General features: G+C 45.1%; 1 protein-coding gene across 3 annotated transcripts in view; it reads right to left on the bottom strand.

Moving 5' to 3' along the window:
* CUL9 (cullin 9) overlaps positions 1-22727 on the bottom strand; it is a 352312-nt gene that overhangs the window by 250853 nt on the left and 78732 nt on the right. For all 3 annotated transcript variants that reach the window (XM_085856907.1, XM_085856905.1, XM_085856906.1), the window contains one exon: positions 22385-22557. In XM_085856907.1, the coding sequence (XP_085713033.1) occupies positions 22385-22557 (173 nt within the window). The remainder of the gene's footprint in view (positions 1-22384; positions 22558-22727) is intronic.

Here is a 22727-nt window from a genome sequence, read left to right as displayed (position 1 = left end):
TTTATTCCACACACTAATCCTAAAATGGCCCGAACAATATTATTCGCACTTTTTTGATATCGTTCGAAATAATTAAATTTCAAGCAGGTGATTCTCCTCGACTTTGGAATTGAATTCACCTGTGATGAGTTGCATGTGCCTGCAATCCAAAAATCACTCATTCAACCAGTTTGAACAGAGAAAAAGGTGTCATTCTGCTGTTTTGTCTCACTGTGTGTACCACAATGAGCACGGAGAAAAGAAAGAAAACCAGAGAATTGTCTGAGGAGGTCAGACACAAGATTGTAGCAAAGCACGGACATTCTCATGGTTACAAGCCAATCTGCAGAGACCTTGATGTTCCTGCGTCTACCGTACGCAATGCTATCATTATTTAAGGCCCATGGCGCTGTGGCTGCAAGAGAAAGCTCGATTGAAGATTGCAGCAAAGGATTTTTTGAATGGTGGAGAAACCACCTCGATAAACTGACAAACAGATTCAAGCTGGCCTTCAGACACAAGGTACGACAGTTTCAACTCGCACCATCCATCGCCAACTCAATGAAAGGGGGTTCCATGGGAGGATACGCAGGAGGACCCCACTGCTGAGAGAGAGAGAGAGAGATATGAAAAAGCCTGACTGGAGTTTGCCAAAACACACCTGAACAAGCCAAAATCCTTCTGGGAGAACGTCCTGTGGACAGAGAACAAATTAGGGGTTTTTGGTAAAGCACATCATCTCTATGTTTGCAGAAAACAAAATGAAGCCTTCAAAGAAAAGAACACCTTCCCTACAGTCAAACAAGGAGGAGGTTCAGTGATGTTTTGGGGTTGATGTGCTGCCTCTGACACTGGGAGCCTTGAATGTGTGCATGGCATCATGAAATCAGGAGATTACTAAAGGAGGCATTTTGGAGCACAATGTTCAACCGAGTGTCGGAAAGCTGGGTCTCTTTCATAGATCATGGATAGAGAGAAAAAGATAGATCATTGCAGCAGGACAATGACCCCAAAAACACTTCAAAAAGCACCCACGAATGGTTCAAGACAAAATGTTGGACTGTTCTGAAGTGGCCAGCAATGAGTTCAGATCTAAATCCCATTGAGCACCTGTCGGGAGATCTGAAAACAGCAGTTGGGAGAAAGCACCCTTCAAATCTGGGAGAACTGGAGCAGTTTGTGCAAGAAGAGTGGGCCAAACTGCCAGCAGAGAGGTGTAGGCAGCTCATTCATGGCTATAGGAAGCACATGACTGCAGGTATTTTGTCCAGAGGTTGTGATACCAAATATTAAGTCGAGGGTGTCAATTTTGTCAATTCCGTTTCTTTTTATTTTCGGATTTTAAAGGATATATTAAGTTTTGAATCAAAAAAAACTGATACCGGTATTTCACACTGACAGACTCCACCAGACGGATTGGTTTGTAGATTTTCATTTTCTTGTTCGATGCATAAAATAATGTAAAGTTTGATTCGTCTGTGACTTGATATAATAATTTTCAACCCTCTCGTCACTCAAGATTCAGAAATAGAATGAATCAATAATGGACCCAAATATATTATACACCGTAGCCTTGGTGTTGAAATCTTTCTGACAGCTGAGCTTGACCCCAGCAAAAGTGAACAGTGAGAACAAACCCCAACTTTCAAAAGACTGTTGTGGCATATAAATACCAAAACATGTTTAGCCTCATTGGGAAATATTCCACCAAATTTAGAAAAAAAAAAGTGGAAAATTGATCAATTTTTTAGAATTGAAATGAAATAGCCCAATTTGCTGATGCTGTTAAAAAAAGTAATTTAATCAACAATAAGTTAATTTGTTGAGAAATTTTTTCATGCTTGTGTTTTTCAGAAAGTTTATTTATGTGTTTTTCCATGTACTCTTTAAGAATACATATCAAGGTTTTTCTCACTTAAACTCAACAACTGATTCTGTGACAGAGCAGTGTCTGGAGAACTTGTCAACCAGCAACTCATATTCACAGAGTGGTGATCAGATGTGTTTATGCCTTCGTAATCCTCGGCTGTGAAATGGTCACCACAAATGACAAGTCTATCCAAAGGGTCCTCTTTATCAGTTTTCTTTGGGGGAAAATTCGCCCGTTTTGTTTGTACAAATCTTATCCACTGCCGGCGAATGTTTGATTCCTTCGGGAATCGGTGGGAGAGATTACCCGTTTTCCTGCCATTTTCGCAAAACATGACGACACACGTACGAGGCATGATGCACAAATATCCAAATAACTTTGTTCTACAATAATTCAAAATTAAAAAAGGATAATATAGATAGTTGCAATCTCAAAAAAAGCGAAAGAACGGCCCGCTCAACTGGACACTTCTTCAATGAGCGAGTGAGCGTCCGCTTTGTTTTGGAGAACGTGACGTCACCATCCATATATGGCACACGGCTGATTTTTTTTCAACAGCCTCGAGAAATAACAACTTCGGAGTTAAATTTACACCAATTTTCCCAATAGTTAGGCAACCACAATAGTTTGCATCGAACTATTGAATGCACATATAATCATATTGATACATTTTCAGAACATGTTTGGTGACCTGCAACCTGCTCTTTAATTTCAACTTATTTTTCGAGAAAATTGTGAGTTGTTTGAAAAAATTGCAAGGGTGACAATATTTTTCACCACGACTGTGATGACCAGTTTTGCTTCTGTCCCGTGTATTCCACCTTGGATGTATTATTACTCCTTCTAACAGAATAGTGAATGGATGCCCAGAACCACAACATGAGGTGAGGGACCTCTCTCTGGATATCTCTCAAGCCTTTGACATACTCTGGTATCCAGCCTCAATTTCTACATCGTCTTTCGTTTGGGATTCACAGCCTCCTGCTGTTCAAAGTGGTTGTCCAATTTCCTCAACGAGCAGAAACAGCAAGTGGCCCTTGATGATGTCATTTCCTCTGATGTTTCCTTTCGGGTTGGGATTCCACAAGGCAATATCTGAGGACCTACATTTTTCTTGATGTATACAGATGAAAAAACACAAGAAGGGTACTCTTTGATGTTGCCAGAAATGCCTCCAACAAAATTATTACATCACTAACACATACCACCCGTCGCTTCGATGGCGGGAATACCAAGGGGGGGAGGGGGGAAGAGGTGGAGAGATGGGAGGTGGAGGGGGAAAGAGAGAAGAGGGAGGGGAGTGAGGAGGGGTGGGGGAGCGAGGAGGGAGTGAAGGAAGGCAGTGAGAGGTGAGAGCAAGGGAAGGCAGACGTGCAGTGGAGCGTTAATTACGATTCATGCCGTCTCATCAAAATGATTCTGGAGAGCATAACAGTGAAGATGGAAACAAAATAACGTCTGAAATCCATTTCCTACCAGTCATATTCAGAGATGCCAACTTTTGGAAATCAGAATTAGGGAGGATTTGCAACCGACACCAAATAATGTGCGCGAAGCGCACATCTCGAGCGCTGAGCGCTCGACCCTTGCGGCGGGGTCCAGGGCCCGCCTTAGGGCCCTGGAAGCTCTGGGGTTCTAGACGCTCTCTAGTGCCCTCTGAGCCCTATTTTGGAGCATTTAACATGTTAAGAATTCCCACTTTTTGAACAAAAAAAGGGGAAAATTGTGCACTTTTTAATGTTACATGTATGTTAATATTAGTAAGTTAGGGGACAATCAAAGATTAACAAAAAGCACAAAAGAAGCAATATTTTTCTTACCTTACTGGCTGGTACTACTGCTGCTTGCTTTTTCCATGGCAGCTTTGCTGAGTGACAGCTGTGTGGCTCTTTTAGCCCTTCTGATTATGTCTTTGCTGTATTCTCTCTGGTAGCAAGGGGTGCTATGAGCTAGTTTTTCAATTAAGAGAGCTTCCAGGGTTTTGACACTCAAATTGGGACGAAATTCAGTATGATTCTTCCGTACAAGACTGAGTGCCCGCTCACATGATGCGTTCGAATGAGGAATGACCAAGATTCCCTTTTTTTTTTTTTTTTTTTTTTTTTTTTGTATACCTTGGTCGAGGCTCGTATGAGAGCTAACACACAACTCACAGCAAGGAGGCATGAGCAAAGAAGGGCGGGAGTGGAAGGGACAAAACATTGGGGGAACAGACAGACACAGGTGAACTGTGGAAGGGAGAGGGATGGGGATGGGACGGGGAACATGGCGAGGGGAAGATGGACATTAAAGGGACTTTCAGGAAGGAAAGCAGGAGAATTGAAGGAAGTGGGCTTGGGTGGATTATCGGGGGTAGAAAAGATCGAGGATTTGGATGGGGGAAGATAAGAGGTGGTGGTGAACAGCTGTTTTGAAAGCCTGAAGGGAAGAATGGGAAAGAATAGAGTGAGGAAGTTTATTCCAAAGGCGGGAAAAAGAGGAATGAAAGAGTGAAGATGAGCAGTGATTCGAGATTTTGGTAGTTTTACCAGAAGGGGGTTGTTGGCGGACCTTGAGCGCCCCTGTGGAAATGTGGTTGGGACAAATCGCAGAGAGAGCAGGGGGGCAAGGCTGGAGAGGAGTCGGTAGAAGACAGAAAGACCACCGACCAACCTGCGGTGATTGAGTGAGAGGCCCAAAGACTCAGCTTCATTGCGGGAGATGCCAATGATCTTAAAAGCCCTGGTTTCGACAGCGTGAAGTCGAGAAAGGTGGGAGGCAGGGAGCACCAGCCCAGAGGGGAGAGCAGTACTCCATCAGGCTACGGACAAAAGCTTTGTAAGTGGTCAGGAGCTCAAGAGGGCCGAGGAAGGACTTTGCACGACGGAGGATTCTCAGTCGGCGACTGGCTTTTGAGGCAAGGTTGGAAATGTGACTTTCCCAGGAAAGGTCATGGCAGATAGTGAGACCCAGAAGCTTGAAAGAAAAGACTTCTTCCAGAGGATTGTTGAGAAAGTGGATGGGGGGTTTTGTAAACGGTCCTTTCGAAGAGACATAGTGAGAGTGTGAGATTTGTCTGGATTGAAAGACATGTTCCACGTGTTGGACCAGTTTGTGATTTTATCCAGATCTGCAGTGAGCGAAGAAGCTGCTGCTTGCCGGTCTGAGGGATGACAGATGGTACGGCAGAGGGTTGAGTCATCGGCAAAGAGAAATAGAGGATTTTCCAGAGAGTCCGAGAGATCATTGATGAAAACCAGAAAAAGAACAGGGCCCAGAACGCTACCTTGAGGAACTCCAGCCTGCACAGGAAGAGGGGATGAAAGAACTCCATTTAGGGCCACACGTTGACTGGCACAGGAGAGGAAGTCTGCGAGCCATGAGTGGAGATGGCCTTGAATACCATGGGCAGAGAGTTTGGTGAGTAGGGCAGGGTGCCAGACTGTGTCAAAAGCACGTGATATGTCCAGGGATACGGCTCGGATTTCCTGTCTGGCATTGAGGACCTCCATCCATTGATGGGAGAGCAGTAGCAGCATATCTAGGGTAGAGTGACCTGGTCTGAAACCAAATTGATGATTGGAAATCAAGCCATTGGAGAAGAGGAAGGATTTCATGTCTGAAGCGATGATGGATTCCATAACCTTGCTGATGATTGGGAGAAGGCTGATTGGTCTATAGTTACAGGGATCTGTTTTTGCACCTTTTTTATGCAGGGCAGTGATGTTAGCAGATTTCCAAGCAGATGGCAGATGACCTTGGGAAAATGAGAGGGTGAATAGAACAGAGAGAGAGGGTGAGCAAGAGCAGAAGAGCAGGCTTTGAGGACACGTGGGCTGATGCCGTCTGGACCGGTTGCAGAATCTGACTCGAGGTTTGAAAGCAAGCTCTCCACCTTGTCAGGAGAAAAGGATACAGAGTCCGGGGACAGTTGGGTGCGACTGGGTAAAGTGGGTAGAGATAGTGATGGGTTTGGGACACAAGATTTAGCTGCAAACACCGAGTTTAGACATTCAGCTTTATCACGTGTGGAATCAGCAGTGCGGCCATTTGAGGTAAGGGAGGGGATGGAGGGGGAACATACACCAGAAACAGATTTGATTAAACGCCACCAGAATTTTTGAGGGAGGGAGAGAGGTTTGAGAGTTCAGACTTGAGATGAGAAAGATGTTGTTTTCTGGCTCTCCTGAGGGTAGCTACACACTTGTTCCGAGCTTTGTGGAAAGAACTGAGATTGCCCTCAGTTGGGTTTGCTTTCCATGAGGCAAAGGCAAGTTGTTTCAGGACAACTGCCTCGCCACAAGCTTCAGTAAACCAAGGGCGGGAGGAAGGGTAAGACAACTGAACACGAGAGGGGATAAATCTGTGCATGAGGGAGAGCAAGTTTCTTTGGAAGAATTCCCAGGATGAGTTGATGTTTGAGAAAGTAGTGATAGGAGACCAGTCTGTAAGTTTGATGGCTGCTCGGAGACCCTGCCAGTCGGCTTGAGTGAAATGCCAGACTCGACGGCGGTGAGGTGGTTCTCTGATAACAGCCAGAGAGATGTCCACTTTAATAAGGACGTGGTCAGAAGAACCAAATCATCACTTTGCTCAAATTAGGATACTTCTTGGCACCAGTGCAGGGATCTGTGAGCTGTGAAATCCGATGCCACTGCTCATCCACTCTCACTGTCTCAGTAGCAATTGTAGCTATGGAGGCGTCTGCCTGGTAGTGAGCGAATTCACTCTCAAGACTGTCTATGTCACTATCACCGCCACTGAACAGACAGGGGAATTTCTTGATGAAAAACTCCACACATTCAAACCCCACTTCTTGGTGTAGCTTAACATCCAGCACCTGAGCATGCTTGGCTAATTCATCATCTAGCGGCCAGGTTTTGAAGATGTAATTGCAGGCTTTCACATAATATGAGCGAACTGCACTGAAGAAACCTTGGATGTCTGACTCACTCAGAGTGAAGGTGGATTTCTTGAGACTCCTTTGTTCCCTTATATACAGTTTGGCATCGTTCCCAATCATGAGGTCCTCATCATTCTTCTGATGATTTCTGTCAGAGAAGGGTACATTTACCAGAGCAACCGATGACACCGATGGTTTCAAAAACCGTACGAAGATATCTTTCAGAAGACCATTCAATTCTCCGTGCAGGAGATGAATACAGGGTTCGTCTCTTTGGAGCAGAAGATTCCCCTTCTCAAAAAGCTTGTTAGCATATCGAAGGAAGAAACAATAGAGTTTTGTTTGTGGAGACAAGAACATCCTGTTGACACGTTTTTCTCTAGATTCCTGCACAGTGTTTGAGGAAGATGCGCTTTTAGTTGTAGAACTCGTAGTACACTTAGCCGCAGGGCGATCACACTTGCGTTTACTGCCAGCAGAAGAGGTCAGACTCGTAGTACCAGATCCAATTTTACGTTTGAGGAGAGAGCTTGAGGTAGGTGCAGCCAAGGAAGAAGACCTCTGATTCGAAGGTTTTGCTGAGCTTCTATCAAGTGATTTGGCAAAAGCAGAACTTAACTTGGGTCCTTCTTTGCCTGTAGATGGGACTATCACAGTCTTTCTCGACTCTGAAGGGATCTGCTTTGTAGATGAACGTGATGAAGGGCCGGTGATGCTACCTGCTCTCAGCATTGGTTTTGGTGCTGTCCCTGCTGTCTTCTTCGCAGCAGATACTGCAGTGGTAGTGGTGAATGCTGCTCCACTAGTGCTTGATCCTGCAGTGCCAGTACTGGCAGTAGATACAGTGCCGTCCTTCTTGCTCGTTGTTAGAGTCTTGGCTACAGTTGGTTGCATTTTTCTTCGTACTTCTTCTTTGAAGAAGAGGCGAAGTGGCTCCCACTGTTCAATCAGCCTGTCTAGGCACTGACCAAGGGACAGCCACCTTGTTGCGACATGCTTCAGAATCTTGTGTGTCGGGGCATCACAGAGTTCTTGCAGTGCTTTCACTCCTTTGACGCGTTTACTACTTTTGTCCAAGTAGTAGTAAATATCGATGAGAAAGTCATCTAATTCAATGGGTAAGGCCTGAGCCGCCTTCTTGGCCGTATTGTGCATCATATGGCAAGGGCATCCCATGATGAAGCACTCTGGATTTTGTTTGTGGATATAAGCAGCGACTCCTTTGTGCTTGCCCACCATGACAGAGGCATTATCAGCACAAAAGGAAACACAATTTCCCCACGGAATTTTCTGTCACTGAACTCATGATCAAGCAGTTTGAAAATGTTTTCTCCAGTGGAATCTTGTTTGCACGCAGGCAAACTTAGCAAACCTTGCTTCACAATCCCAGCACTGTTGTCATAGTACGAAATCAGGACAGGATATAGCTGGGCCTCACCACTGTCATTGCTACCGTCTGTAGCTAGGCTAAATGGAGCTAGTCTAGCAATATCGGCAATAGATGAAGCAGAAACATTTGACAACTCACCAATTATTGCTGAAGTTTTTGTTCTTGCACATCCATACGTTGAAGCAACTTTTGAATCTGGAAACATCTTTTGAAATAGAAGTCCAGCATGATCTGAGACTGATATGGGCAAGTTATGTTCCACAATAAATCCACTAAAGAGAAGTTCCGCTCGGGTAACATCCTCTTCCTCGCTTGTCCCTTGTTTGGTGAAATAATTCAGAAGTGTACCGGTACTCGTGCTCGAAGATCTCTCCTTTGCAATGTCTGTGTGCCGTTTGCTTCCAACGTGCTTCCAAATATCATCGCGACCTCCGTGCTCAACTGAAATATCAACGCTGCATACTGTACAATACGCATGATGAATTCCTCTTTCAGACTTTCGAATACACGGGTATTGGAGACTGTATTCGGTCTTGTACTTCTGAGACCATTTCTTGGTCTTCGTAAGCTTCTTTTCTGCCATTTCGTAATCAACATCGAGGGCTTGAAGCATCGGTAACTTCGAAGTCGATGTTCCACAGCTGCAGCGCGACTCGTAGAACTCTAGCGGCTGTTAAACACCGCACGGTGGTCGCGACCGCCGGGCTGGTACGGGGCCCAGCTGCATGCAGTGAGCGTATCGCATGCATATACACTGTGCATACATACCGCATGCACTGTATTGCACACATACCGCATGCACTAAATCTCAGTGCATGATCGCATAAGCGAGATCCAGACCCAATGTTTCGCTGCTCCTCATTTGAATTTGCAATTTTTTACGTACAATTTGGTAGCAGCGAACGTTATGGAGTTACCACATGCTATACGTAGCAGACGATGCTTTTCATTCAATTCTCATACTAATACATTCTGATTAGTGAACAGTGCAAAAATATCAAAATTTCGGGAGGATAAGGATAGTGATCGTAAGGGCGGGAGTTTGGGTGAATTTTCGGAAGCCTCCCGATGAAATCGGGAGGGTTGGCATCTGTGCATACTATAAATACTGCCCAGAGACAAACACCACCCAGACACAAACATCGAGAAAGAGAGGAAGAGAGATACGTGGGAGGGTGCTGCTCTGTATTAGGCAGGGTCATCGCGAGGATGGGACAGAGAGAGAGAGAGAGAGAGAGAGAGAGAGAGAGAGAGAGAGAGAGAGAGAGAGAGAGAGAGAGAGAGAGAGAGAGAGAGAGAGAGAGAGAGAGAGAGAGAGAGAGAGAGAGAGAGAGAGAGAGATGGGTGGCAAGTGGCTTAAGCACTCAAGCAAGCACTCCAATTAAATGTTTAATAAGGAATGGCAGGACAGGCTGTAGCTGCATACCATATAGAATCCCTTTAACGTTAAAGCCAATCTTCACCGTGACTGCAGTAGTTAAAGAAACAAGTACGTGCCCGTAAAAAAAAAAAAATTATAAATAAATATTCCAACCCCGAGCAACAAACAACAACCATACATGCCATTTCTTCGCCTCGCATGCCCGTACGTGCGTGGCCCGGAAATTCGCATATTATTCGCAGTTACGATTATTCGCAATTTAGTTTTAATATCCAATTATTCAATGAGCGCCAACGTATTTCACCTTTTCACAATGTCGTGGCAAGGAAAAACAAAAAGAGAAGAGAAGAGAGAAAAAAAAATTACTTCCTGGTTCGGAGCATACCAGCACTCTGATGTTACCGAAATTTATGCACCGTCTAATATGAAAACGAACAAACTTGGGGCATTGTGTTTATCTATAAATGCGCATAAGAAATCGAGAAATTATGAGAATACACGAAGTCATCACTCTCCGGAAGTCCGTACGTTGTAACCCGTAATGGCGAACGCGGCTGAGCTTCCCTTCCCCATCGGCCACGCCCACACAACAATGTGTCTTGTCATTGGTTTGGTAAATAAATGGCCATAACTTGGGAAGCACTTGTCCGATTAATACCAAACCTTGAAAAGGCACATCCTCAGGTCCCCAGCAATATATCTGGCAAGTTTCAATTAGATCGGACCAGCGGTTGTCGAGAAGCAGTGGTCACAGACACACACACACACACACACACACACACACACACACACACACACACACACACACACACACACACACACACACACACACACACACACACACACATTGCTGGAATTATAGATAGATTAAATGAATTCATTCAAATAATGACTTTATCCACAAAAGAGTTGCTGTTTAACGAAGAACAACCCTGGAGACATCGCAAAGTTTAATCGCGCATGAAATAAACATTGCAGATAATGTGCCACGTTGCCTGCTCATCTGTGCACAGATCACGTGGTACATCAGTTAATGGTCCGTGCAAACGTTACAAGTTTTTTTTTAAAACATCCGTTTTCCACCAGATTTGCTTCGATTCGCTGTGGAGCACCTCGCGAAACCTCCGAAAATATAGACACAGATCTGGCAGACGCTATGGATAAGCAGGCCCTCTGGGGGATAGGGTGTGAAGTCAAGCAGTGAATTCATTAAATTGTACAGCTCAATGAAGCTGGTTAATTTTGGCACATTCCTAAATCTTTTGTTCACTCAATATTCTCCAAACAGTAGAAAAAGATAAGTTTAATGCTTTATAAATTTCACATTTTCTTGTGTATGTATATGGAGCAGGATGGAACATAGCCTTGCTTGCTTAAAATAAATAGGTATATCGGCTTTGTTATAAGACTCCTTATTTCATTAAATTATCATATTTTACTCCACATTTTGACAAATATTTCATCCAAAAGATATCCAAACCCTCAAAGCCAAAATAATATTTTGACAATATACTTTAATTAGTCCGTGAGAGTAGATCATGGAAAATTGCATCATATAATGCAGGAAATTGCTCCAAGCTTCTAATTTGAAAACTATAGCATGTACAAAAGCGATGAATACAGTAATTTGTAGCTATGATGAGCAGGCATTCGATAATATGAGTGAGGAAAATGGAAAAGAAAAAAACCCCAAAAAGCTGTCATTAAGAAATTGTTGCGGCCTTTTCCAAGTAAAGGCGTGGTGGAGCAGGCCAAATAACATGGAGGCTTCAGACTCCCAGCGAGATTTCCAAGGATGCACCTTAGGACCCCATAGAGCTTGGTTTTTCAAACCCAGGGGTGTGACCCCAAGTGGGGTCGCCGAGCAAATTCCGTGGGGTCACGGGCGTCCGCTTGCATCGAAAAAAAATTGTCTATTTTCGATCGGTGTTCGCTTTTACAGGATGTAATATAAACGGTTCGTTCAAAGTATGGGAACCGGCGCAACATGACGCTTGGAATGGGATCCAGCCGATGTGCAGGCTCGCTGAAGGGCGGTTCATTTTGGCGGGAAATTAGTGGTTTGATCCACGGCCTCTCAGACTCAGACTCTGACTCTATCAGCAACGTCTATTCACGTCTCCACGTACGACTCGAGACCTTATTTGTGATGGCAGCACTGGCCACCAGCAAATCTCGAGAATGTTCTTACCAGGATAAATTTCTGGACCTTGGAATTTACTACGTGGTGGATAAAAGTGGGGCACAGAGGCCTCAGTGTGTGATTTGTTTGTTCTTTGAGAGGAAACTAGCACTCAAGAATACGCGTCTTGACAGAGAGGGTACATGCCATCAGATCAATTCTCGGGCATTATAGGGCTCGTATCGAGTGTCGCTCCATGTTGCCAAGACTAAAAAGCCTCACTCCATTGCGGAAGGACTCGTGCTGCCATGTGCAAAGGACATGGTATCTCTGATGGTTGGAGAGGAAGCAGCGAAGAAACTGGCAGTTATACCTCTCTCTGACAACACGATCCAACGCAGAATTGAAGATATGAGTCTGGACGTAATGGCTAGGTCGTACAGAACATCAAGGAATCGCCGTGGCACGCTATACAGTTGGACGAGTCCACTGATATCGCATCGTACGCGCAACTCATCGTCTGGGTCCGCTTCATCAAGGCTGATAACTTTGTCGATGAGCCTCTGCTCATCAAACCATTGGAGGCCACCACCAAAGGCGAGGAAATTTTTAGGAAAGTAGATCAGTTTTATCGTGACCATGATCTGAACTTCGGAAAGTTGCTCGGTTCTACAACAGACGGCGCGCCAGCAATGTTAGGAGTGCGTTCTGGATTCAAGGCTAAATTGCTTGAGGTGGCTCATCAAACCTCCAGGGTACACTGCATGATTCACCGGGAAGTACTCGCCTCTTGTACTTTGCCAGGAACCCTGCAGAGCGTGCTCTCAGAAGTCGTAAAAATGGTGAATCACATCAAATCGAGCGCCCTCAACACTAGGTTATTCAGGCTATTCCGCCAGGAGATGGACGCCGACCATAAGAATTTACTATTCTATACTCAAGTGAGATGATTATCTCAAGGAAACCTTCTTCTGCGTGTTTACGATCTCAAAGATGAACTGAAGGAGTTCCTACGCACACAAGGGAAAACAGCATGGGTAGCGTTGCTTGAGTCGGACTCTTGGCTGTCAGAACTGTGCTATCTCGTTGACATGTTTGAACATTTCAATGTACTCAACCGCTCCTTCCAAGGCAAAGACGCCAACCTCATGATTTTTCACGACAAAATGAGCGGATTTCTGGCGACTCTAAAATTACTGGCAGACAAAGCAGCTGTTAAGCGCGTCAGCCTTTTCCCCCGTCTGGTGGAGCATCTAACGACCTGGTCAGTACGATGATACTGAGCTCGACAGTCTTTCTGGGGAGATAGCACGTCACCTTCGGTCGCTCATTGAACAGTTCCAGCACTATTTCCCTGAGCTGGATGTGCAGTCCTTTTCTGTGGTTCGGGACCCTTTCAAGGCTCCACTGGACTCGATTGCTGATGAAGATGATACAGCACAGGAAAAGCTTGTACAGCTCCAGCAGGATTCAGGAACGCAGGCTCTTGCGCGGACGAATTCGTTGTCGACATTCTGCTGCAAAATGCTGCAGTCATACCCGAACCTGTCACGGCGCGCCATTAAGGTTCTCATGCCATATCCTTCATCATACTTTTGTGAGCAGTCGTTCTCCACCATGGTGGTGATTAAAACAAAGTACAGAAATCGCCTAGAAATGGAGCATGATATGATCCTGGCATTGTGATCTACTTGTCCACGAATAGAGAAGTTGGTTTCTGAAAAACAGGCTCATCCTTCTCACTGATATATCTAAATGTCATTCGGACTAAACTTCTGAAACATTCAACTGTACTATTTGGATACTGTCGGCTATTCTCCGTTTATCTCGTCTATGAAAACATGACGATGGTGAATAAAGTAAACAGTAAATGTTCTTGTGTCATATGAAATCTTATCTTATATATTATGAATTGGGTTTTGAATCTTTTGGGTCGCACGATGTAGAGAGGTTCTGAAATTGGGTCGCCACTAAAAAAAAGTTTGAAAACCACTGCCATAGAGAGTGGTGACCAACGATGCACCTGATAAAGGATATAATTAAATAAGGCTATTAATTAACTTCAAAAGGGGTCTTTTAATTAACCCAAACACCCAATTTTCACTCACACTTCTTTGGAGTTTTCTTTGTATGCATGCAAAGTTTCAGGATGCTATGTTTCATAGTTTTGGAGTGATGGAGGAGACACACACTTATTAGTTATAGATTATAAACATGCATCAAGTTTGATTTCAATCCCTAAATCCAGATCCAAAATATTAAATAATTCTGGATGCCACAACATGCGTCCGATCAGAATGAAATTCAAAAAAATGTATTCCCCATCACTACTAGATCATAATTGTGACATTTCACGCCGATTGATGAGACAGTTCAAGCGAAATAATTTTTTTAAGATTTCCGTTCAATCCCATATGGCTGCCAGACCATGTGACCTGTTAATTATTCGTAAACACCCTGGTATTCCCAATACAAGGCTTGGGGAACATGTGGGTGAAGTTTCCCCTCGATCAGTCAAGTTATTCTGGAGATGATTTTTAAAGGTTTGAGGGTAAATTGAATATGGCTGCCAAATCATGTGACCTATGACATCACAGCTGCAGAACTTTTTGCTCCTCATGGATAGGCGATCAGAGCTGTAAAGTTTTGTCTCGGTCTGTTTGGCCGTGATTTTTGAAGAAGATTTTTCGGAGAAGATTTTTGAAGGGTTTTATGATGAAAACAATATGGCTGATAAACCACGTGAATGATGACCATAAATTTTTCCATGAAGTGGTTTTCGGAGATGCAGTGGTCCAAAGTTTTTCCTTTTTTCCAACATGGCTGCCACACCACGTGACCTATGATGTCACACTTTTCATTAAAATATTCTCCATGAGTAGTCCAGCCTATCTGAAAATTGTGTCAATCGGATAAGTGGTTGCCGAGAAAAGACAGAATATTAGCACGGATGTACATACGGCCGGAAACCCCAAAAACATAATGCCTCTGACGACTTCGTCAGTGAAGGCATAAAAACACAAGCATGGACTGCACTTTTTCTGGATCACAGCAATAACCAAGAAAATTATCCAGAAACCATCAAGATCATAAACCACAATTTGGTAGAGTTTGCACATTTAAACCAAGAAAATAAAAACACTTTTTGGTAAAGTATGCATGTTTCAATCACCAAGATAATAAAAACACATTTTGGTAAAGTATGCACATTTGAATCACTACAGATAATAAAAACACTTTCGTAAAGTATGCAAGTTTAAACCACCAAGAAAATAAAAACACATTTTGGTAAATTATGCACATTTAAATCACCAAGATAATAAAAACACATTTTGGTAAAGTATGCATGTTTCAATCACCAAGATAATAAAAACACATTTTGGTAAAGTATGCACATTTGAATCACTACAGATAATAAAAACACTTTCGTAAAGTATGCAAGTTTAAACCACCAAGAAAATAAAAACACATTTTGGTAAAGTATGCACATTTAAACCACCAAGATAATAAAAACACATTTTGGTAAAGTATGCACATTTAAACCACGACGAAAATAAAAACACATTTTGGTAAAGTATGCACATTTAAACCACCAAGATAATAAAAACACATTTTAGTAAAGTATGCACATTTAAACCACCAAGATCACTTCCGGTTCCGGTTGAAATCACTTCCGGTTCCGGTTTTGAGCGGCAAGAGGTCTCCTTCGGGGCTCCCTGCTGATGTTCTCAAAGTTAAGTTCCGGTTGTTATTTGTCCCGTTTTAACTGTTTAATTTTCTCAGCTACATGTTAATGTGTGTTCCTAGTTCGGTTTTGTTTCAAAAATCGTGCTATTTTGTGAGTATTTATGTCGACGTTCTTACCTGGTGTTTGAGGCCTAGTCCTAGGCTTGAGGCCTACCGGTTCCACTTGGTGTTCGATCGTTTTTTTTTTTTGTTTGTTTGTTTTTTCTCCCCATTACCTTCAATTTCTATCCTCCCCATTACCTTCAATTTTCATCCTCCCCACTTTCCAAACATCCCCCATTCTCCCAACTAATCTCTTTCTTATCTCAAAAAAAAAAAATAAAAAATAAAAAAAAATATACCCAACAACAACAACAACAACAACAACAACAACAACAACAACAACAACACGCTCACCTTCTCCCGATTCTGCTACTTCTTCTTCCTCTTAACTTCCTCCTCGTCTTCCTCGATTTCTTTTTTTTTTTTTTTTTACATTTCCATGACCTAATCTGTTGAACTCTCTCATACATTAATATTAACAACAAAAACGATCTTATGATGCTTCATCTTCCTCTCTCACACATGTGGTACTCTTTACTGTTTCACAATGCACTACTCTTCTGCTATTTCAACAGACTGCTTTCATTTCGACCTCTCCTTCATTCCTTGCCTAAAAAATCCAACTATTACAGCGCTTCTTCTCTCCATGCTCTGAATTCGCCTTCATTGCATCCATCAAGAATTGTGTTAAATCGCATCTCTGACCTAAAACTTTTAAAAACCACAGTTTGCCATGAATGCTCGCTTTCCATCAACCATTCTTTTTTCCAACTTCAGTGCCAACTCACCCCCCTCACCCCTCACTCTCACTCTCAAAGCAACCATCCCACTCTTCTCCCTCCAAGCCTCCCTCTCACCTCTTTCAAAATTCCCCCTCACCTTTCTCCCACCTTTCATCCCCCTCACTCTTCCTTCTCTAAGTTGCCCCCTCTCATCCACCAACCTGCCTCCCTCCACTGCCCTCTCTCACCTCCATCTCTTCACTCCACCTCCTCAAATACTCAACTGCCATCTTCCTTGTCTCTTGTCCCCCCTCTCTCCCAGCACCACAGAGCCTTTTCTCCTCCTCATTCGGCCCCCTCCCCTCGCTCTTCTGCAATTGCCCACACTCCTTCAGCAGCCCTCCTTACCTCCCCCTCGTCCCTCGACCTACCCTCCCCCGCCCCCTCCACCTCCTGCACCCAAAGCCTCCTCCCCTACCTCTTCATTAAAAGTGTGGACCTCAAATATCCGGGGCCTTCGCTCAAACCTTTCAGATCTTTCCATGCAGGTTGCCACTGACAAACCAGACATTATCTGCCTAACAGAAACTTTCCTCTCCCAAGACGTGTCTGACTCCCAAGTATCTCTCCCTGGTTACTCCCCTCTACGGTATGACAGACCTGAGCCTCGTCCTGGTGGAGGTGTTGCTCTCTTCATCAAAGACTCTATTCCTCACTCTCCCTGCACTGCTCTCACTCCCCACACCCCCAGGAATACCTCTGGCTTCGGCTTCCCCTCCACTCCCACCTCATGTTTATATGTGTACTGTACCGTCCACCGAACAGTGATGACTCCATCTACACCTCACTCTCCGAAAACATGGACCATCTTCTATCTTCTCATCCAAACTCTCTCTTCCTCTTATGTGGCGACTTCAATTGTCATCACGCCAGTTGGCTAGGTGTGGGTACCTCTCTCACCTGCCATGGGACATCAGCAAAAGCTTTCTGTGACTCATTGGGACTGACTCAATCGGTCAACTTCCCGACCCGGATCTCAACCAATGGTACTCCATCTCTTCTGGATCTGATTTTGACAAATTTCCCTGACAATATCTGCTGCTCTTCCTTCGCTCCAATTGGTTCTTCTGACCACGTCCTTGTTAAAGTGGACATCTCTCTGGCTGTTATCAGAGAACCACCTCACCGCCGTCGAGTCTGGCATTTCACTCAAGCCGACTGGCAGGGTCTCCGAGCAGCCATCAAACTTACAGACTGGTCTCCTATCACTACTTTCTCAAACATCAACTCATCCTGGGAATTCTTTCAAAGAAACTTGCTCTCCCTCATGCACAGATTTATCCCCTCTCGTGTTCAGTTGTCTTACCCTTCCTCCCGCCCTTGGTTTACTGAAGCTTGTGGCGAGGCAGTTGTCCTGAAACAACTTGCCTTTGCCTCATGGAAAGCAAACCCAACTGAGGGCAATCTCAGTTCTTTCCACAAAGCTCGGAACAAGTGTGTAGCTGCCCTCAGGAGAGCCAGAAAACAACATCTTTCTCATCTCAAGTCTGAACTCTCAAACCTCTCTCCCTCCCTCAAAATCCTGGTGGCGTTTAATCAAATCTGTTTCTGGTGTATGTTCCCCCTCCATCCCCTCCCTTACCTCAAATGGCCGCACTGCTGATTCCACACGTGATAAAGCTGAATGTCTAAACTCGGTGTTTGCAGCTAAATCTTGTGTCCCAAACCCATCACTATCTCTACCCACTTTACCCAGTCGCACCCAACTGTCCCTGGACTCTGTATCCTTTTCTCCTGACAAGGTGGAGAGCTTGCTTTCAAACCTCGAGTCAGATTCTGCAACCGGTCCAGACGGCATCAGCCCACGTGTCCTCAAAGCCTGCTCTTCTGCTCTTGCTCACCCTCTCTCTGTTCTATTCACCCTCTCATTTTCCCAAGGTCATCTGCCATCTGCTTGGAAATCTGCTAACATCACTGCCCTGCATAAAAAAGGTGCAAAAACAGATCCCTGTAACTATAGACCAATCAGCCTTCTCCCAATCATCAGCAAGGTTATGGAATCCATCATCGCTTCAGACATGAAATCCTTCCTCTTCTCCAATGGCTTGATTTCCAATCATCAATTTGGTTTCAGACCAGGTCACTCTACCCTAGATATGCTGCTACTGCTCTCCCATCAATGGATGGAGGTCCTCAATGCCAGACAGGAAATCCGAGCCGTATCCCTGGACATATCACGTGCTTTTGACACAGTCTGGCACCCTGCCCTACTCACCAAACTCTCTTCCCATGGTATTCAAGGCCATCTCCACTCATGGCTCGCAGACTTCCTCTCCTGTCGCAGTCAACGTGTGGCCCTAAATGGAGTTCTTTCATCCCCTCTTCCTGTGCAGGCTGGAGTTCCTCAAGGTAGCGTTCTGGGCCCTGTTCTTTTCTCTGGTTTTCATCAATGATCTCTCGGACTCTCTGGAAAATCCTCTATTTCTCTTTGCCGATGACTCCACCCTCTGCCGTACCATCTGTCATCCCTCAGACCGGCAAGCAGCAGCTTCTTCGCTCACTGCAGATCTGGATAAAATCACAAACTGGTCCAACACGTGGAACATGTCTTTCAATCCAGACAAATCTCACACTCTCACTATGTCTCTTCGAAAGGACCGTTTACAAAACCCCTCCATCCACTTTCTCAACAATCCTCTGGAAGAAGTCTTTTCTTTCAAGCTTCTGGGTCTCACTATCTGCCATGACCTTTCCTGGGAAAGTCACATTTCCAACCTTGCCTCAAAAGCCAGTCGCCGACTGGGAATCCTCCGTCGTGCAAAGTCCTTCCTTGGCCCTCTTGAGCTCCTGACCACTTACAAAGCTTTTGTCCGTAGCCTGATGGAGTACTGCTCTCCCCTCTGGGCTGGTGCTCCTGCCTCCCACCTTTCTCGACTTCACGCTGTCGAAACCAGGGCTTTTAAGATCATTGGCATCTCCCGCAATGAAGCTGAGTCTTTGGGCCTCTCACTCAATCACCGCAGGTTGGTCGGTGGTCTTTCTGTCTTCTACCGACTCCTTCTCCAGCCTTGCCCCCCTGCTCTCTCTGTGATTTGTCCCAACCACATTTCCACAGGGCGCTCAAGGTCCGCCAACAACCCCTTCTGGTAAAACTACCAAAATCACGAATCACTGCTCATCTTCACTCTTTCATTCCTCTTTTTCCCGCCTTTGGAATAAACTTCCTCACTCTATTCTTTCCCATTCTTCCCTCCAGGCTTTCAAAACAGCTGTTCACCACCACCTCTTATCTTCCCCCATCCAAATCCTCGATCTTTCTACCCCGATAATCCACCCAAGCCCACTTCCTTCAATTCTCCTGCTTTCCTTCCTGAAAGTCCCTTTAATGTCCATCTTCCCCTCGCCATGTTCCCCGTCCCATCCCCATCCCTCTCCCTTACACAGTTCACCTGTGTCTGTTCCCCAATGTTTTGTCCCTTCCACTCCCGCCCCTCTTGTCTCATGCCTCCTTGCTGTGAGTTGTGTGTTAGCTCTCATACGAGCCTCGACCAAGGTATACAAAAAAAAAAAAAAAAAAAAAAAGATAATAAAAACACATTTTGGTAAAGTATGTATGTTTAAACCACGAAGAAAATAAAAACACATTTTGGTAAAGTATGTATGTTCAAACCAAGAAAATTAAAACATATTTTGGTAAAGTATGCACATTTAAACCACCAAGATAATAAAAACACATTTTGGTAAAGTATGTATGTTTAAACCAAGAAAATTAAAACATATTTTGGTAAAGTATGGACGTATAAATCAAGATAATAAAAACATATTTTGGTAAAGTATGCACATTTAAACCACCAAGATAATAAAAACACATTTTGGTGAAGTATGCGCATTTAAACCACGAAGAAAATGAACACATTTTGGTAAAGTATGTATGTTTAAACCAAGAAAATAAAAACATTTTGGTAAAGTATGTACATAAAAATCAAGATAATAAAAACACATTTTGGTGAAGTATGCACATTTAAACCACCAAGATAATAAAAACACATTGTGGTGAAGAATGTATGTTTAAACCAAGAAAATAAAAAACATATTGTTGCAGTTGTGGAAATTCGCAAACCACCATTCAGGTCCCATAGGTGAGATATCTCTGTAAGTACATGTGTAGTTAGCCCCAAACCCGTTGTTTAGAGGGAATAAATGTGATTCATTCAGACTGCGACCCTTTGAGATAGCCGTTTTTCTGTTCTATCTTTATTTTGAACCAACCACGTCTCAACCGCCTTCACACAACAACCACCAACCACAACGCCGCTTCACAACAACAACGCCAACAGCCACGATCTTTACCTTCACAACTCGCTCCCGCAAACATCACATCACCATGATTCCGAATGGCACCATGGCCATAAACCACCACCATAAACCCTCCACCACCTTCACCTCTCTCCTTCTGCGCCACTCCCGCACCACCTGTGAGCACGGAGCGTCAGGCTGTCCTGGGCTCGTACGGGACGCGCGCCGAGCCGCGAGTGCAAAATGCGGCCTTTCCGAGGAGAATTCGGATCAGGAATGCTACACGCCCACTTCTGATCCGTCCAATCAGCAAGCGCGGGGCGGTTTGGCCCCGCCTCCAGGCGCGTCGGAGTAGAATCGAGATATGCAAATTCAAGGATCAGGGGAGATTCACGCCCCTTTTTCTCCATCCAATGGGCGAGCGTGGCTCCACCCCCGAGCTCGTTCTGATCCAGAAATTTGCATATGGGTTCTCCTGCCGGCCTATAAAGCGCCGAGCGCGGGGCAAATCTGGGCAGAGTCGGTTTGGGCAGAGTCGGTTTGGGCAGAGTCGGTTTGGGCAGAGTCGGCCTTGGAAGAGCGGAGAGTGGCAGAAAAGGCAGTCGGCCTTGGAAGAGCGGAGAGTGGCAGAAGAGCGGAGAAAGTTTTGGGCAGAGGCAGTTTGGAGCGCGGAGTGGAGTCGGGAGGTGAGGGCGTCCCAGTGTTTTTCGGCAGTCGGCTGAGGAGAATTGGGGGAAGAGACCGAGGAGCTCGGGTCCGAGGCAAGGAAGACGGCGGTCGGCGACATCGCTCGTCACGGGACCCAAGCAAGCCAACTATACTCTTTCCCAAGAGCATCAACAATTCCCCCCCCCCCTTTTCCCCCGCGCTGAGATGGTGTGAAAAGGGGGCCCCGTTCCCACCCCACTCCAAGCAGTGCCAACGAAACCCGCGAAGGAGCACGAAGTCGGGGCACCGCCGCGCTGCCACATTTGCGGCTCATCACAAAGACACGGGTAGGACCCACCCGGTCTTGCGGACCTGACCGCTCTTTAAGGTCCCGCGCAAATATTGGCCCACAGGCCCCGTCTGCCCCCTTGTCTTTGAGGGTGGCCCTTTTATTTTGTTTCTGTGTAAACGTGTGTGTGTGGCGCCAGTCTGGTGAAGTAAAACTGTTAAGTGTTGCCGTGTGTCGGTCTTATTCGGTAGTATCTCTGCGTCATTGTTTCTTTTGTTACATCTGCTTTTAGTGCATAATTGTTTTAATTGTATATGTGTACTTTCCGTGTGCCGCGGAATCAATGTGCATCATGTTGAACTGTTTTCCCGTTTCGCTTCGTCTTTTCTTTAATTGAATCTCCATCTTGCTTCACGTAAAGGGTTGGTAGTGGGCTTAATACGCCCGATAATTAATCGGAACCGTCGAGGCCGACGATAACACCGCTCGGTTATCCCGATAGTACCGAACGGGTCGCTTAAGCGGCCTGTGTCCGGGGTCGACCTGCGGCGAGGTGCGATCGCGCGGTCTTCCCTCCGCGTGGGTACTTCGGTAGGTCGAGTTTGGCGAACAACCCTATCCCACGCGGGTGGCCGATTGGCACGATCATGGTGAGGCCGAAAGGCCCACCCGTGACTAGCTCCCGGCGTTAGTTCGAGAGGGTCAAGACAGAAATGTCCGTCCGGTGGGCGACATGCCGCGATTCGAGTTACATGGCCGTTCGCACGCCGGCGGGCGCGAATTCGCAACAATATTTTGGTAAAGTATGCACGTTTAAACCATTATGAAAATAAAAACATTTTGGTGTGTGAACCCGAGAGATGAATGACAATGCGAACCCTCCTCTTCATTCCCTGAAGTAGAAATGAATGACTGTACGAACCCTTCTTCTGTGTTCAAGCTCCTCCACGAGCCTCGACTCTGTATTTCAAAAAAAAAATAAAAAAACACAGCTTCGTGTGCTTGCACTCACTCACCCAGGTGTATCCAGCATTCGCTGCATGGTCTGCGGAATGGCGGCGAGAAGCCCATCTGGTGTATCGGAGCTCAGTGCCATGAACGTTCTATGCACCAAGTCCTTGTACAACCAAAAGCTACTCGACTTTGGAGGCACATCAAACTCATCTGCATGTGTTGTCACCTTCAAAACCTGTCAAGTGCATGAAAAGGTACCAGAATTACGTATTATGGGATGGAAGATTCACCAATGGAGTCGGATGGATTTCCTCAAGTCATCCAGTATTTATACACAAGAAATGTCATGTTGCACCTGGCATACACAACACAACACAACACAACACAACACAATACAACCATCAC

The sequence above is a fragment of the Eptatretus burgeri genome, chromosome 15 (assembly GCF_056783735.1).
Source record: "Eptatretus burgeri isolate ZD-2024b chromosome 15, Ebu_testis_v1, whole genome shotgun sequence".
In the NCBI taxonomy this organism is placed as follows: Eukaryota; Metazoa; Chordata; class Myxini; order Myxiniformes; family Myxinidae; genus Eptatretus; species Eptatretus burgeri.
Note: the sequence above shows the minus strand (reverse complement) of the source record. Positions and strands in the feature narration are given on the sequence as shown.